Source organism: Neopelma chrysocephalum, unplaced genomic scaffold, assembly GCF_003984885.1.
Source record: "Neopelma chrysocephalum unplaced genomic scaffold, ASM398488v2 Primary Assembly neopelma1_44, whole genome shotgun sequence".
Lineage (NCBI taxonomy): Eukaryota > Metazoa > Chordata > Aves > Passeriformes > Pipridae > Neopelma > Neopelma chrysocephalum.
In genome coordinates, this window is record NW_020897703.1 from 27,610,676 (window position 1) to 27,629,255 (window position 18,580).

The 18,580-nt window shown below is 38.7% G+C and overlaps 1 protein-coding gene across 9 annotated transcripts in view; it reads left to right on the forward strand.

The window, feature by feature from the left end:
• The first annotated feature begins 4,109 nt into the window (after positions 1 to 4,109).
• SLC35F5 (solute carrier family 35 member F5) overlaps positions 4,110 to 18,580 on the forward strand; it is a 25,301-nt gene continuing 10,830 nt past the window's right edge. The window contains exons 1-8 of one of the 9 annotated variants that reach the window (XM_027679088.1): positions 4,110 to 4,166; positions 7,245 to 7,315; positions 8,884 to 8,963; positions 11,381 to 11,522; positions 12,677 to 12,820; positions 15,065 to 15,127; positions 16,563 to 16,644; positions 17,967 to 18,157. In XM_027679088.1, the coding sequence (XP_027534889.1) occupies positions 11,388 to 11,522; positions 12,677 to 12,820; positions 15,065 to 15,127; positions 16,563 to 16,644; positions 17,967 to 18,157 (615 nt within the window). In that variant the 5' untranslated portion in view covers positions 4,110 to 4,166; positions 7,245 to 7,315; positions 8,884 to 8,963; positions 11,381 to 11,387. Of the gene's footprint in view, positions 4,260 to 4,782; positions 6,568 to 7,244; positions 7,316 to 8,883; positions 8,964 to 11,380; positions 11,523 to 12,676; positions 12,821 to 15,064; positions 15,128 to 16,562; positions 16,645 to 17,966; positions 18,158 to 18,580 lie in introns of those variants that run through there. The other 8 variants (XM_027679092.1, XM_027679090.1, XM_027679089.1 and 5 more) reach the window with 8 other exon arrangements.

The window sequence follows — 18,580 nt, forward strand, 5'->3', positions numbered from 1 at the left end:
GGGTGTGACATGGAAATAACTATTCCCCTGTTTCCAACACCATTTTTCCCAGGCATCTATTATGAGTCATGTGGAGACACGATGATTCTGAGCTAAATGGACTTTTGATCTAACCCAACAGAACAGGGGAAAACTCTGCTGTCATACATCCTCAACACTCAGACTACATCCTTTCCCTAAGGAGAACAGAAGTTGATCAAAACTGACTTTGTCAGTTTAAATTTTATTACAGTTTCTTCTGCTGCTTTGCCTTGTTCATCAACATGAATATCTTGTTCATCAAAGATCTGTTCCAAATCCTTCTGAAGGAAGCATTTCTCTAAAATAAGTAGATTCAATTCATTTGTAGAGACCTATTATGAGACCTACAGAGTATTAAATTTCCTTCTGGGGATCACATCTATTTTATCCAAATCAGCTATGTTCTTTTAAGTAGAACGTATATGAGCAGAAACTAAATTCAAATACTCTTGATAAGTGCAATTTATCAGGTCTGTAAAAAATAGCAGATGTTTTATCTCATGAAAATATTACAGTGCTCCTGGGAAGTAGATGTAATTTTGCTTTGCCTATAAGAAGTGCTATTTATGTAACTAAAATATGCACAGCAAGAAAAATAAATATGCAGTATGTGTATATTTGCAAGATACATATAGTTTTATGAGGTGTGTTTACTGAAATCTAATTCCTAAAAAAGGAACAGTTAAAAAAAAAAAAAGGAAATCATTCTTATAATAGTTTCTTTCAGAGAAGACACAAGATCATCATGTGAACTTTTACAATAGGAAGAAAATTACTTAGTCAAGAGCTAAAAATACAGAAGTCCTGTAATATTTATATGTGCAATAAGTACAAATTTCTGGGCTTCTGACAGTGTTGACCTGTTTTTCTTCAAATGCTTCAGGAACCACAGCATAAGTGCCTCATCCTGTGATGAAGAGAATCTGGGCACTCCACCTTAAGGACTGCAGTTCTCTCCTGTTTGCCTGCCCCAGTCAAAATGTTTAAAATCAAAACATTGACAAGGTAGATTTAACTGTGTTGCAATGTTGAGATGCAAACTGTGTAGCCTCCTAAAGAAGAAAACTCACATACAGGAGAGGACACATGGAGTTACACCCAGAAAGCTTGTTTTAATTCAGTTGGGATTTCATATACTTTCCACTGTCAAAGGAGACTAAAGGAAGAAAAGACAGAAAATCTGCATATCAGTTATTTTGCTATCCTTAGCACCAGCTACTGCCACTCACTGTGGGACAACACTTTCCAGGGGCAGCAAACCAAGCCAAGCTTTATTATGCTTGTTCTCAAAGATGAGTTCCCCTTTTCCAGAGCTTTTCTATCAACACATTAACAAGACAGAGAATCTCAACTGTCCCTGTTGCCTTATTTATCTCCCTGTTCACAAGAACAAACACAGCGTTTTTCTTTTTTTCTAATACAAAACATTCACCCTATTTTAATATAAATTATGCATAATATTCTTCAATATATTATTTAGTAAAAGCACTATTAGCTATAAAGAAGTCTTACGTGTAGTTTTTCTGTCAGAATACTGTAGTCATAACTCTTTGGTTGTCTTCTCAGGTTTCGCCACTTAATAACTGGCTGACCTTGGATAAGCCATGTAAGTTTACTGAGTTTCACCATAAATACTTAAAGCAAAGATCTGCGAGACCCAACAAAATTAGATGCTGTCAGATGTACACACATTTTTGCAATTACATTTTGTGTAATTTTCAGCTCCTCCAAATCTCACAGAATGCACTATTTCAAGAGCAGTGCTATTTTCCTGCAGCTTTGTCTAAAAAATTCATTTTACCTAAAATCTCTTTCCGAAGCTGTAAAGTCAAAATTTCATATAAAAGCACCATACTGCACATTTTGGCAATATTGGCTTAAAGGTAGAAGTTAGTGAGGACAGAAGCACAACAAATCAATACGCTATCATTTATAATGTATACACTCGAGAGTACATCAAAAAAGGACAGTTTGAACCAAAAGTGTAATTCACTACATTTCCTTGTGTCATTTACGCTATAAATGCTTCAGGGTAGGGATTGTATCTTACTACTTTTAACAACCAGTTTTATGAGGCATCAAGCTTGTTAGAAGTCTCTTAGGGATATTATATGCAAATTAAAATACAGCTATATTAAGAAATTAAGTCTCACATAAAAAGCCCAAAGCAGTTTGAGACTAAAAGTGCTTAAAAGTTTTTTCTTTTCTTCTTAATAAGTAACTTTTGTTTATATATAGGAAACAATTCAAGCCCAACAGTAATACCCAGGTAGATGATGATAAGACATAACATTTTTATATGAGATAATGGATTTTTTCAATCACTAACTTGTAGAAAGGGTGAAATATCATGTTTGACTTCAACACTTTGTAAGTATGAATAGCACTTAATAACTTCACAGCTATACCATATGTATCACCTAATTACAATTTAACATCATTTACCTTTCTACTCATATGTATACATTGCTTACTATTATTTCCTAGCAGTTTTTACTGTAAAATTCCCAAAATATGTAGTAGTTACATTTTAAAAAGAGCTTTATTTCTGTTAGCAGGTGAATACTGAATAATCTGGAACATATGACATACACCATTGGTTATCTTTAGGTTGATATTATGAGCTCATTTCCTAAATACGAATCAACACTGACTACAAGGAGGTAACATGGACTACAAAACCAACACAAACAAGACCAGAACCTGATTTTGCAATTTCGCCTAAGCCTATGATAGTTCTTTTTATTCATTATTTTTGGTGCATTTTGTGTAGTATTTCTTTTTACAGCTTGTTAGTCACTACCTTACACATCTTAAATTTAAGGGAAGTCTGCTTTAATATAGCTTATACATCTACACAATTTCACTTTTTTATACTATTAAAAGCATGTTATGAAGCAGACATTTTGAGAATTTAATTAGTTGACACTACTTCCCAGTCCTGTGAGATTTTCTATCACAGAGTGTAAAGATTATGGTAACTATGAAATAAAGGTTCCCCCATCTCACTGCATTTTAGGACACTTCTCAAGGGTCTTGCACACGTTGGTTTTTCTTTCTTCCCTTTTTTTTTGACAGACTGGTTTCAAGCTCCATCCCACTTCTCCATCTCTAGTTCTTCAGTCCGTGCTCTCTTCCTCTGCCTTCTCTACTCCCTCATATTTTAGTTTCTTTTCCTTTTTTTTTTGACCTGCTTATCTCAGTGCTTTGGAAAAGCCCGTATAAGTCCTAGATAACTGCCCGTCTATAGCGAGGGAGCTCTCCTTCATCAGAGGTGTTCTACCCATTCCCATGGGTCCATCTCGACGGAACAGCCAGTTCTGCTCCCAGGAGCCGAGGAAGAGCTGCCCGGGAGCCGCAGGGGATGTCCCACGCCTGGTGGGACCACTATAAGTCCGGCTTTACCACCCGCTGTGGCTCTTCCCGCTGTCCCCCAGTTCCCGCCGGGCCGGAGAGGACTCCGGGAGAGGAGCCGGAGCCCAGCGCGGCATTCCCGGCAGCGGAGCGGGGTTTCCCAGCGGGACATGGAGCGAAGCTGCTCCCGCCCGCCCCCGGCCGCGCCCGGGGACACCGCGGTGCGGGCACCGGGACCTCAGCCTTTGGCACAGCACCAAAGGACAGACAGGATGGGAACGGGGATAGGGATGGAGTTGGGGTTGGTCATGGAGATGAGGGTGGGGACGGGCATGGGTATGGGGATGAGGACTAGGATGCGGATGACGAAGGGTTTGGGGATGGGGATACAGATGTGGAAGGGGATGAGGACGGCGATGGAATGGGGATGGGATGGGGATGCGGACGACGAAGGGGATAGGGACGGAGACAGAGATGGGGATGGGAACGGCGATGGGAATGGGGACAGGGATAGGGATGGAGACGGGGTTAGGGATGCGACCAGGAAGGGGAGTGCGGCCGGGGATGGGAACACAACCGGCTCCATTCCCACCGCGGGCCCCCCCACCATCTCCTCCCGCAGTCACGGCAAGGGCGGCGAGCTGCCGGCCGAGAGGCTCGATGGGGCCGTCCCGAGAACGGGGCGGGGCGATCGCTCGCTGTCTCGGCGATGGATTGGGGGTGTCCGGCGCGGGCGGGCGGTGCCGCCGCCGGACGGAGCGCGGGGGGTGCCGGGCCCGGCGCGGCCTCAGGTACCGTCGGGGGCGACCGGCTGAGGGGAGAGAGAAACCGCGGGGCTGCGGGCAGCGAGGCCGGGAGGGAGCTCTGCCCCCCGCCTGGGCCGGGTGTGTGTGTGTGTGAGTGAGTGAGTGACTCGGTGCCGCCGCCCCTCGGCCCCGTCCGCCCGTGACAGCGGCTCGGGGAAGGCGCTCTGCGCTCCCCGCCCCGGGTAGCCCCTGCCCGGGATAGAGGGGGTGCGTACGGAGAGGTCCCGCTCTGCCCAGACCCAGCGTGTGGCAAGAATAGTGTGGCAGGAGCAGGGAAGTGATTCCGCCCTGAACTCGGCACTGGAGAGGCCGCACCTCGAGTGCTGTGCCCAGCCCCATCACCTCTCACTGCAGGAAAGGCACTGAGGGGCTGGAGAGACTCCAGAGAAGGGCAGCGGAGCTGATGAAGGGTCTGGAGCACAAGTCCTGTGAGGAGCAGCTGAGCAGAGGATCAACCTGGATAAGAGGAGGCTCAGGGGCGACCTTATTGCTCCCTACAATTCCCTGACGGGAGGTTTTAGCCGGCTGGGGGTCGGGCTCTTCTCCTAGGCAGCCAGTGACAGGACGAGAGGACACAGTCTTAAGTTGCGCCATGGGAGGTTTAAGTTGGACATTTGGAAGAAATTCTTCACAGAAAGGATGATTAAACACTGGAATGGGCTGCCCGGGGAGGTGGTGAAGTCACCGTCCTTGGAACCGTTTAAGGAAAGACTGGATGTGGCACTCAGTGCCATATTCTGGTTGACACGGTGGTGTTTGGTCATAGGTTGGATTTGATGATCTCAGAGGTGTTTTCCAACCTGATGGATTCATTGATTCTGAGCTGGCACCGCTGTCCTGCCTCTCCTTGTGTGTGTGTGTGGGGTCTGTGCACCTCCTGCTTGGGCTGCAGCTCCCTTTGCTCCAGTGGTCTCTAGTATTTTAGCTGCAAGTGCACGATACTTATCCTTCCTTCCTCTTCCAAGAGCCCAAGGGCTTGATCCACATTTCTTTCTCCTCAGGCATCCACTTTTCTCTTAAGTGCATTAAGGAGACTTACTCATTTCCTTCCCTCTCTTCCCGCTACTTTCCCCTAAAGATACCAGTGACAGGAAGGAAGGAGGAGACCCTCCCTTAACTCTGAGTGTGATGGTTCTGCCGATTTCTTCTGTGCCTGGAGGGCTCAGCTTTCAGCTGCCAGAGTGTCCCATTGAAAGCTGCCCTGCTGGTCGTTATCAGGGATACATGGCTGTATATCCTGTGACAAAGCACGATATGTTTAGTCCTTGCACTAGACAAGATTAGATCTGCAGCATGTGAAAGGGATGTCATATGTAATCCTCAGCTGATGTTAAATATATAGCTACTGGTGGCTAGAGATTGCTTTGTACGAGGTAACACCTTGGCAGCTTGACATGGGGTTTTTTCTTCTGATGTTCCTGGACGAGCAGGAGAAGGAGATCAGTGTCAGTTCCACTTGTCAGCTTTCACTCTGCAGACCTGAAACTTGGGTGTTTCTAACTCAGTGCAGTCTGAGTTGTTCGCGTCCAACAGGGTCACAGCCTTGCTGGGGTGACATGAGAACGAACTGAGTGCTTGGATGCTCTGGTAGCTGGTAAATACTCTGAAGTATGCAATAAGTTAATATTCTGTGTTACTAGTTCTGTGTAAGAAATGTTGTTTCATGAATTTTGGGTAAGTGCTGGATAGGAAACTTGAATTTCAGGTGTTCTTTTTATTCCTTAGATACCAGGATCCAGCTGTGCCATGACAGTTTGACAGTGTAACTGTTACATTGTGTAGTGCCAGATTCCTAAAATGTCTCTTTATGTTAAGCTAAATTCTCTTGTTTTGGTAATACAATTAACGTCCTTTGTGTTCAAACTTTGGTGTTGTATAACTTTTTATTTAGCTAGGAACAGTGATCTCTTGTTGCGGTACTCAATACTGGCATGGAAAACTTGGCTTCGTGTTTTCTGGATCTTTTGCTTCACTATATTTTAAAGATCCTACAGGAAACTTTCTTTGAGTAAAAATGACAGGGCTGTAGTGAATGTAATAGTCGTGTTGCATAAGGCTCAGCTTTCCACCTCTCCTGGAGGTTCTTGCCTTTTTTCTCATCTTGTGACACCCTTTGTAGTGGAAATTAGGGCTGTGTTAGATTAGCATTGATTTAATGTACATTTCCTATAGGTTTAAAATGAGTTTACTTTCAGATTTTTTCTGGTTAGAGTGAAAGCAGTGTCTCTGTTTATCTTATCTCAAAAGTAATCAAATGTGAAACAAGAATCACCTGATGACAGCACGTGAGGGGGGAGGAGGTTGTATCCCAGAACTGGTATTATTGGAGCAGCCAGTATAACTGGAAAAACTAAACCCATTTCTTCTGTGTGCAAGCCTTATCTTGGTATGTTGTCTTTCAAATTGTATATGAAATAATCTTGAGTAAATACAAGGAAGAATTTCAAGTTGACTTGCTTGCACCATGGTTTGTGACTGAGCTGCTGTTCTCGGTCTCTTGTCATTCTTGTTATGTACTCTTTGATTATTTTTTTTTCTTTTGGGGCAGGAGGGGCTGTATTTTCCTCATAGAACAGCCAGATGCAATACTTCTGTTTTGCAGTTATTTGGCAGTTCTCTGGCTTATAATGTTCTCTTCCCTAACTGTCAATGCAATAGAAGTGATTTCATAGTTTGTGAGTTTCATGTGATTTTTCTTTTTTTTGGGGTGGAACTTTTAATGTGGAAAAGTGATAATCTGCACAAAGAAATATTTAATGCTATTAAAATAAGATTATACATGAAGTGTCAATGATGCAGTTATACATTCTGCCCTCAGGGGTTGCTTGTTGCACGTTTGGAACAGCAGAGTTTGACAGGCTGCTGAGCCTGGTGGCTTTAGTGCAATCATCTATGTGAACGTACATTGTAGACTACATAGTGAGACCATTTTTTGTATTTTTTTTGGTATCATAAATTAAAGCAGTGACTCTGCTTACATGATCTAAGATACTGCAACATTTTAAAACCAAAGTACAGTGTCATGACAAGAAATGTTAAGTATATTTTTAATTTTTTTTTCAGAAGATCCTCATGTAACTGGCTTAGAAATGGTTCCACAAGATGACAGCACCAAATCTAAGACTGTGGAAATGGTAAATAAATGAATAAAAAACCCCACTTTAGAACATCTCCATGCTATTTGCTGAAAATGATAATGATATTGAGAAATGCCTTTAAAATGAATATTCCTTTAAATGTCAAATTTTGAGTGGTATATTTAAAGTTACAGCATGTGGAAAGCATATTTATTTCCTAATAATGGAAACAAAAGGCAGACATGCTGAAGTTTCTGCTGTATTTAATACTTTTAAACCATCATTTCTATTTCAGCCTATATATCTTCTAGTGGCTTAGATTTATCATAACTTGTGCACTTTTGTAAGGGTAAAACCATGATCTTAGGGAGAAATGTCTTGAGCAGTTCTTGGTTTAGGTGTCAGATGTTATGTCAATATGCTAAACCTTTGTCCTTATCCTGAAATGGGCTAATTATTGGTAATAAACATTGAACAGGGTTCTGTGTGATCAGCTCTAGTGAGAACAGCCCACAGTAGATTGTGCGTGCTGATAAAGGGTTGAGATGTGTCTGGCATAACAACTGAATTTAGGTGCAAGTTCTGCACCTGGTCACTTGAATATAACTAAAACATGGATTAAGTAGGGGTGAGAAGTAAGCAACTGAATAGTATCTTTCCCTTAGTGATCTTTGTGTTGGTGTACATGGAGGGAAGAATTTTTAAGTATCTTTTTTGCTTTCTTTTTATTTTTGTTATTGTTATATTTGGTTCTTTTGGATGCCTAAATTGGGCATGTTCAAACTGTTTGAGCTTTGTATCAATAAAAGTCTTCTGGTTTAAGTCTTGGTTATCTGAGATACTGACCTTAATCTCTAATTGGGTTGGTAGTGTAAGAAGAAAAACATGACTAGCAGCTACTCTTTGTATGTGAGGGCACTGAACTAAACAGGTGTTCAGGATCTACAGTGAGCTTAGGCTTTGTGGAATAGGAGATGGATAGTCACATACTTGTGTCTTAAAAATGCAAAATACATCTTCCAGTTTGTTTGTTTATTGTTTTTTGTTGGCTTTTTTTTTTTATCAGCTATAGTGATTTGGTAAACTGCGTGGAAAAGGTTTGAACTTGGTGGATGTTGAGCAGTGTGTACATGTTGAGTTCAGTGGGTTTCCACAAGACATAACATGGAGATGCCTTATGTTTCTAGAGTATATTAAGGGCAAAAAGCCTATACAGTCTTCCACTGCCTTCCTAACTCTAATGTTTAGATTCTTTGCTTACGAATGTGGGCTTAACAATAGGGCCTTTCTCTGCATCGCTTAAAAAAATCAGAATTTAACGTCATCAGGTTCTTGTTTCTCATGTGAACCTCTTTAATTAATAAGGAAGGGATCATGTTCTTTGAAATATCAAAAGTAGTAAAGTTAAAAAAGCTGTTTTCTTGTGATTCAATACTGTCCTAGCATTTTTTATGAAGGTCGATTCTTAAGGTTGTAGACCTGTCTGTCCTCAACACTTAGGACTTGAGCTGCAGCAGAACTTACGGAACTCAACATTTTAGGAAATGTTTTGCAAAGAGACGTGCAATATACACGTGCACACAATGTTTTAAACTTTGCGCTTTTTTTATTTTTTTTCATTTTAGGAGACTGTCTTCACTTTGACATGATGTGTGAAGCTTTTTAGTCAGCATTTTTTCTTTTTCTTTTACTGTTATTGTGAAAGGTATGTATGAGAAAAGTAAATCTTATTCTTTTGTGTTCATTTTTGTCAGACTATATTGCCCTCAATGTACAGAAGCCAAACATAAAGAAATGTGTGGAGATATATGTCATTGCAAGTTCATCAGTACTGGTGCTTTGTTAATTAGTAGGACAATGTATCTGTCTAAAACTTCTCAAAATAGTAGTTTCTTTCTGTCTTTGCATTTTGTGTGATGTTTTACAGGGTTTTAATCCTGTCCTAAAACTTAGTATACCAGTTTCCATAGGGTTCTGTTTTTCTGCTGAGCATTATGGGTGTTTTAAGTATTGCCTATAGCTTGAAGGTGCATCGTGCTGCACAATGAGGACTTTGTACTCACCCTTTCTCCATAAGCTTTTTACCTTGTTATGGAAGAATCAAGGAAAGGGCTGTATTAGGCACACAGAAATGTTAAACAGACACTTTGCAGTCAGATGAGAAAGTAATAGCTGCTCTTACTGTAACATACAAAAAATTTCAACTTCAAGACATAATTATGGGCTCTTTATTTAGAATTTTAGAATCTACTTATCGTGAGTACAAAAGAAATGGTGCAGTGTGTAGTTAGACTGTGAATAACTTTATATGTAACTTCTTCTCTAAGAAGTAGTGGATATTCTATCATTCTTTACTTCCTTCCTGCTGAGGGATCTTAGAGCAAGGGATTTGTACAAGCCTGATGTAGACAAGCTGAGTACAATACTGAGCAACTACAGACTGTGCACGATATCTTTGCATGATCTCTGTTCACAGTGTGTATGTGCTATACCCTTTGAAGCAGTTTGTGGTGAGAACAGAAAAGCTGTAGATGTGAACATCTGATGTAGAGACATCCAGTTTATCAGACCACTGCTGCTCCTTCCTGTCTCCAGCTGTATCTCCCCCTCCCTCCTGCAGCATGTAACTGGTGGGAGACTGGAGTGGGTTCCATTTCTAGTACACCTTAATACTGTTCATGAATCGTGCTGTAGCCTGACATGGTGTGAGATTTCTTCCTTCCAGCTCATTTGAACCCTTTCATGCCCACCTTCCGTTTTTGCTTCCCATTATGCAACCACATGAGCAATTTTTAGGCTGTATATAATATAACTTAATATAATGGTTCATAGGCTATTAGTCATAATAAAATGAAGGCAAAGTTTGTAGAGTATAATATGTAGCATCTATTAGACCAATTCATAAAACCTGAAAAAACCTTTATAAGCTTTCAAGCATGAAAACCTTTCTGTTGGTTTGCTCGAGTTTAATACACCGATTTATTCTCTCTTTGAGAACAAATGGTTCTCCTTTATTCCTTATCGAGTAAAAACTGTAATTCCTTGCTGAGCCTTTCATAACTTTGCCCCTCCCTACTTACAGACTTCTGCTTTCTTTTGTCAATCCCGCCATTCTGTCAGGAAAGCAGAGTAATTATCCAGAACTGATGCCCACACATGGAATATATCAGCATAGATCTAGTGGTATAATTACACTTCAGGAACTCTGCCTGTTCGTTTTTCTTTGGAAAGAAACCCTTTGAGAAATGGAGGAAAAAGTGTCAAGATTTGAACATGGCAGAAACTGTATTGTAAAGGGAGGCATGAGTCAAACCAGGAAACAAAGCCATTTTCTGCAATATACTTGTGCATATCTGGGCATTTGAATCATTAATCTGACGAACAGGCTACTCTGGAAAAAAGAAATGGAGCTTCCTTACTGAAGACATTGTGACACTGTCTTTTTCATAAATAATTTTAAATAATGAAGAGATAGTAAGTATTTGTAAGTTGACACATGGAAAAAACAAAGTTTAGTTTAAATTCATCAAACTGTGTTAGCAAAGTAGATCACCTCTATTTACTGGGAAAATCAGGAGCTGCTCTGTAAAGGTGACTACTTTAAGTTTACAATCAATTTGTCTTCTTTTTTTTAAACTCTTCATGCTTTGAGGGATCATAATTTATCCAAATGTCCTGCTATGACTTTGGAAATGTTTGTTGAATACTTAAGTTTAAACATGTTTCTGACTACCTTTAGCAGAATTATTTTTGACCCAAGACATCAAACTTATTTCTACTGTCTGGTATCTGAATTTACCAAAATATAGTAGTTTCAAATTTAGCAGAACTTGTAGCCTAGAAATTCCAAAAAGGTATTGTATGTGTTACTTACTTGTGCTTACTTCAGTGCTAGAGCAGTTGATAAATTCTCTAAAAGTCAAGATTTACTTTCTAATTGCCCCAATGAAAACTTCATGCCATATCTGTCAAAGATTTGCTTTTTAGCAAGCACAAGCATATGTGTCCTTACATATGGGCCCAGTTCACGTATATGAAACACTTGTCCTGCTGTTTACTGGGGGGGTTTTGTGTCACTGTTTGTAATCTCTTGGTGTTTGTTTCTTTATTGACCTTAACCAGGTTACAAATGGTGTGGGTTTTTATCATGAACCGAATGAGCTCCCAGAGCAGTTCATCCGCTCAGCGTCGGCGACTGGCTCTGGGAATCGTCATCCTCCTCCTCGTTGATGTGATATGGGTTGCCTCTTCGGAACTCACTTCTGTAAGTACTGCTCCACACATCTTAAAGGGAATATAGAAGCCTGTTGAAGAGAAAGATGCAGCAGAAACATGGTCACTCAAATACCCAGTGGGTGTTGTTGTGTAGTGTTTAACCTTTTCAGTACGGGGAAGGTGATACCCTTTGGGTTAGTGAACCAGCCTGTATCCACTAAAAGTTGCAAGTAAGATCAACTCAGTGACTGCTGCTTTTGAGACAGAAGGTCTTACTGATGACTTTAAAATAGAGCAGCATAAGCTCATAACTACGTACTGTAAATAGGGAGTTTGTTTTGTTTATTGCCATAATGATTAAAATAATGCCCATATGTTTCCCAAAAAGTAGTAAACAAGATAACATGGCAGGCTGGTGGAGGATTGTAGATCAGGGCATATAGAAGTCCAGGATGAAAGGACTCAGGTCATGGAGTTTAAGCCTTGTAATTGCATCTAGTTCATATGTTCACCATATTGAAACTGTTGTGGTATTTACTTCCTGTTAAGTTTTAGGACTTAAAATAGAGCTTTAGCAATGGAAATTGAGTTTTTAATAAATTCTGATCAAATTCAGGTTTCTGAACTGTCTTTAAGTTGTTCTGTTTTGTATCAGTCTTGAAATTAAACATATACAAATGTTTGTGCTTAACATGTTGTATTATTAATAAAACATTTTTTCCAATGAGCCGATGGAATTGCTATTGGTACTGAAATGTTACTTAATCAATCTTCTCTAATTTTTGATTACTATATTATTGCTTACAAAAGGGATCTTTAATTTAGAAAATATTTGTATATAAATGTGTTTTCAGACCTATTTGAGTTCAGTGGCATAGAAATATATTACGCGGTTAGATACAAGTAATAAATAATTTTTTTCTGGTGGCATTATGTTCTACAAAATGGCTCAGTGCCTTCTTGTTGGCATTAGAAATAGCTTGGAAGGGGGTACCCCCAGAACAAGTAGGGCACATGGTTATTTTGGTCATCCCTGCCAATGTTCATAGTGCTGTCTTTTTGGGAACCAAAATATATATATATTCATGTGTAATATATAACAAATATACTGTTCTGGAGTATATTCTCACACCTGTTCATTAATTTTTGTGAATTCTCACCTATTTGGTAATTTTGGATACTACAATTATTTTCTTTCCACAGTATGTTTTTACAAAGTACAACAAACCTTTTTTCAGTACGTTTGCAAAAACATCCATGTTTGTTCTATACCTCTTGGGATTTATTGTTTGGAAACCATGGAGGCAACAGTGTACTCGTGGGTTTCGTGGAAGGCATGCAGCCTTTGTAAGTATCATAACTCTGTAAATGTTGTGGTATTTGTATAAGTTTGTACAGAAAAAAAGCTTAAAATAGAGACTAGAGAGGAACAAAGTTTATATATTTATGAAATAGTACTTTCAGAAAAGTAATTATAAACTGAATCCTGGCACAGGAGGACATGGCAGTCGTAGTTGTCTTGTGAAAGAATGAAAGGAAAGGAAAAAGCAATATGAGATGTGCCAGGAGTCATAAGAAACGCTTTACTGGGCCAGACCATTGGCCTATCTTACCTGGTATTTAATTGTGGACAGTTGCAGAATATAATTCCTTTTAAGAAGAACTAATGAGCCTCACTGCTGTTGGCTGTTGCTTCTCTTTTATTTCCCCTACAACTGTAACCAATGGAATCAGAATTTGGACTCTGTAGTTGGTTTTTAGTACTGACTCTTTTTGTCTCTGGCGCAACTATGAACTGTTTGCTAAGAGGTTTTGAGGGGTTTGAAGTTATATTTAGTAAGGGTGATAGAATTATGCTTTTGTTGTTAATACTGGGTTTTTTATAGCCTTTATGCATGAGTGACCTTCCTTTGCCCATTCTAGAGCTAGGCATAGTTTGTGCTAGAGTCTAAAATTATTGTTATATGACAGAAATACTTTTTTTTTTGCAAGGAAATTAAGAGATGCTGGGAAGGGCACTTGTTCTGTGCCAGTGTTTCAGAATGCTGAACAGCAGGACTCAGGAAGCAGTGAAGCATTTGGCCTGATATTAATCTTGCATTAAAAGAACAGAAAATGTGATCCAAGAACATGCTGTTAATCAACATGTTGTTATAGAAATGAGCTTATATGAAAGGAACGGACTTCAGATCTTCTGGATATATTAAACTTCACTGATAGTGACACTATCATAATTAAATTTGTGTTACATGACTTTTAGCCAAATTATTTTTATTTAAAAAACCCCAGACCATAAAGAACAAAAATAACCCCAGAAAAATAAACATTTTGGGTTTTTTGTTTCAAATTTTGAGTTAAACACAAAGAACATTTACAGATGGCTGATATCTTGACATAATCTTTGCTAGATCAATGCCAAGTGTCTGTGCATAGTATGGCACGTGTTAGACTTGATGTTGTTCAGGATCTTCATAAGATAATCAGGACATAAACAGAGCTTGCAGTTTCTTTATTGGCAGTAATGTCAAATTAGGGTGATGTGCAGAACAATTATACTGACCAAATTTATTAATCTGAACACATAGGTAGAATAATAAGAATAAGATGCTGCCTAATGTGAGTTGTAGTGGTTACATTGACCAGCTGAATCTTGTACACTGCTCTCTCTAAGAGAGATAATATGATCTCATGAACTGGATAGCTATGAGTAAGAGTGCTCAGTCTGTCACGTGTATGGCACTCATGACACTGCTGCTGGAATCTCACTATTTTTCCTTTCTAATCCTATAAAAAATAATATTAAAATAATTTGTAGGAAATAGCCATTACTTTGATGTTAGCCTATTTCAGAAGTACAGTGCAGACAGGACTGTAGTATGAAGTTAGAAGATTCCCTCCCCCCCACAAGCAGTGTAGTTAAATATTCAACTGTATAATCATTATAAGTGCCTTTAAAATGCCTTGTGTTTATTAATCTGGAACAAAAATACATTTATAGGGTTTTATTTCAATAGTGATTGCTTGGGTAAACACTCACACCTTACATTTAAGTCCTCTTCCACATTAGAGGCTTTGTTTAATAGATTGCTACCTTTGTTTAATGGATAATGGTAGAACAGCAACCTGCAGGTCAGGGAACAGGGTTTGGTATGGTGCAGAAAGAAAGGGGGGAAAGTGGGACTTGACTTCATTGTAATTTAAGTGTTGTTAAAACTGAGGCAGAGTCCCACATTTTTATGCAAAGGAACTCTGCCTCAGTAAAATGAAGAAAGGAGCAGCTTGTTGTTAATTCCTGCACATGTGAAGCATGTCTTGCTAAGACTAAACAGGTTTTGGCTTTCTTAACAACCTTGTCCTGCATTCATACCTGAGTAGTTGAATTCAGGGGAGTTCTCCAAGAGATACAAGGAAATACCAAAATTATTTACTGAACTTTTAAGCCCTCTTGGTATTGGGGAGGAGGGCTGAGGGGAGAGAGGGAATTGTGACAGAATTATGGAAAAAGTCATTAAAAAACTTATTCTGAAAAAATTTCAGTTGTTAATAACTCTACCTCGATAGTTTTTATTACATTTAAAGTTCTGTAATTAGTTTGCAGATGCCGAAGGTTATTTTGCTGCTTGTACAACAGATAACACTGTAAACAGTTCTCTGGTAAGTGCCTGAATTTGTGAAGACCAATGCTTTACAATAACATGGCACCACTAACCTGAATTACTGATTTTAAAATATGGTAGTCTTAAATGTTACGGTTTTTGGCAAAGGGGATTGGTGACTTATATACTACTAATAAGTCCTGCAAATGATGACATGGCTTATTATAAGAAATACAGGTTTCTCAGCTCCATAAAACACTTTTGAATGTTTCTGTAGCAGTTTGTCAAAGAAATACTATGTCATACAAAGGAAACCTTTAAATATTCAGCTCAGTACCTGCCAAAGCCACATATGGAGAGCTGGTGGTAAAGCCAAACAGTTTTCAAGTCTAAAATATACAACAGAATCATTCAATCAGTGGAGTATTTTGTACACTGTGATCCTGCATTGCATTTTGAGAGAGAAACAGACTCGGTTTCAGTGTCAGTCCTGATAAGCTGCACTGCCAGGCAGCATTTTTGGGGTGATTTTCGTCATCCAAAGATGACAGTTTGTTATGCCCCTGTTGATCACAGATTGCTGCTTAATTAGTGTACCTGAATCAGAGGGCCACATGCAGAAATGTATCCAAACCACAAAACTTTTAAAGTTTGCACCATCTCTGTAACAGAGTAGGGGGATGCAATTGAGTTGAAGAGAGATTATTTTCAGACATATTCTTCATTTAATTTTTTGTTGGGTTTTTTTTTTGCAACTTTATCTATCTACATTTAAGAATAAAATCTTAGTCTGCCCAATTTGTTCAGATCACCACACTCTAGAATCTTGGACAATTATGCATTAATTTAAACATCCACAAAAATTCTGGTCCTTAACAAGGAGCCTAATGAAAATGCAACTACCAGATCTTTTTCATTACTTCACTCTTACAGTTTATTAATTCGATCTAAACAAGCAGTTTAAAACTTGTCTTGTTAGCAGAAGTTTTAATTGCTTAAAATACTTCTAAGTGTCTTATATGTTGGAGTTCCTTTCCCAAAGTTTTTTGACGTTTAGTTCTAGTTTGTGAGAAAATGAGAACACAGTAATTTTTGTATATATATTCTGTATTTTCTAGTTTATGTTTCTAATTTAAATTTTGGACAAATTATAGTTCTAATAAACATCTGTGATATTGATCAGTTATTTTGTCATTTTAAATCAGGTTTGAATTTTCTGGTCATAATTTTTGTGTTCATGACGATATACACAGAAGTGCACTGTTTTCTCTGAATACTGCATTTTACCAACATGTGCAAATACATTATATACATTATGCATGCACATTTTTGACAAGTCTATCCACTGTGTTCAAACCCACTTTAAGTTTGATTCTGTTACTATTCACCAAGTTTTTCTTTATTTAGTTTTCAGATTTGCTAGATTAGTTCTATTGCTTATAATTTAAATATCCCTCTTAACTGTATTTTTTACTTATACTGATTCATTGCAGAGTGAACCTTTATATGTTCCTGTAAAGTTTCATGACTTGCCAACTGAAAAAAATGGCAGTAATAATAGTGATGCAGAGAAAAGTGAGTAAAGACTTTTGGAATGCTGAAATGTTAGTTCTTTGGTGAAGGAAGTACTTTCCTCTTTAGTATAACTGCTGTCATGTTGCAGGTCTCACCTCCCCCTTTCTCCTTCCCTCCCCCTTTTTTTTTTTCCCTTTCCTTAAATCCCTTATTGCATGAATTCCAGTCTCATATATTTACTTTCAGGTAGAGAAAACATAGGCCTGTCGTTCAGTTTACCTTTCTTGGTCACTGCAGATCCAGCCTATGTTTATCTCAAGGGACCAACTGGGTTCAATACTTGTGATTCTTTCCTTCTGGGCTTGTATGACCAGCAGCAGTGAGTCAGCCTCTGGAAAAACAAGCTATTGTCCTTTTTAGAGCAGGAGCAAAGCAGTCAAAGTAAGAATTTTAACAGTCTATGTGCATTCTGATTTTATTTAAGCCTCACTATCTTGTGATAGTACCTGAAACAGGCCTAATTGTCCCAGACAGTTGTAGAAAAGTTGACTGTCAAACAAGGCAATAATCTGGTCCTCAGCAAAAGAGTCCCTGCTTATAAAAGGCAAAGCCTCTTCTTTAATTTCTAGATGTTAAGAACCACTTTGGTAGCCCCTGCTGTACTGTGAAAACGTACTCCAATCACTTCAGAGTTGTTTAAGCCATAGCTTTTCCCTTCACATTTTTTAGGAAATAGGTTATTTTTAAATTGAATTAGGATAACATTTACATGTAGTGTGTAGTGTAATGTTTTCTTTACACAGAAAACTATTGATACTTACAATACACTTATGAATAAGAGCTGATCCTGGTTAGCAAGCTTAGTTAGTGGGTGGTTTTCAAAAGAACAAATGACTTTATGATCTCTGCTAGGCTTTGAGGTCTGTTGGACTCTCATCTTCTGAATGAAACATTATCCTTACAGTTAGGTGTAGTTGTGTGCAGGTTTGGGCTGTTTGGCTACTAAACAATTAAAGAAAATCTTATGTGTAATATTTTATCAATATGGAATAATTCCTATCTAAAAATTTGTTGTTACCTTATGTTGGGTTTTTTGACAGGGAGCAGAGATGGTGCTTTTCAGTGAGGTTTTCGTGGGTGGACAACTGTACTGATGGAAAACAGTAATTGTGCTTTATCTTATTAGTAGCTTCTTGAATAGCAAAATACTAGTGTTTAGTAAAAAATAATGGCATGTCTTCTATTTGGATAAAAACCTGTTATTTGTGTAGAATTGTAATCAATGCTGTGTTAGAACCATGATGGCTTTGTTTGCGTGTTGTGTCGTCTCAAGAAGTTTAATGATAATATGAAGCTTTTTTCTTCTTTTTTTCCTTTTCCAGCTCCCAAAAAGCCTCGTGTAAGGTTCAGTAATATTATGGAGATCCGACAGCTCCCATCAAGCCATGCGTTGGAAGCCAAGTTGTCTCGCATGTCATATCCAACAGTTAAGGAGCAGGAATCAATATTAAAAACTGTAGGAAAGCTCACTGCAACTCAAGTAGCAAAAATTAGCTTTTTCTTTTGCTTTGTGGTATGTTCTCCATTCTTTCAGAAACTTACACATAGATATAATTAAAACTTGTATAATATTAGTGAAAAAGTATTGAGGTGACTTGTATTCTTAAAGCCTTGTTTCATAAGTGTAGTATAGGAAGTAAGACTTTCCGGGTGCTGGACATGAAGGTGCAAGATTTCCTTATGAATCTCTTGGTTGCTGATGTTTCTGCATCATGCCTCAGTTCTGGGGGCAGAGAGAGGTAACAGTGGCATGATTTTTGAGACAGTAAAAATGTAGAGAGCAGATCAGTGACACCTTTTCCAGAAGCAGCTTCACTGATACTGCCAGATAGGTTCTATGTAATGTGGACCCACCACAGCTTTTGCTCAGGAAGTACTGCTCTGTAAACATTATTATTATTATTATTATTATTATTATTATTATTATTATTATTAT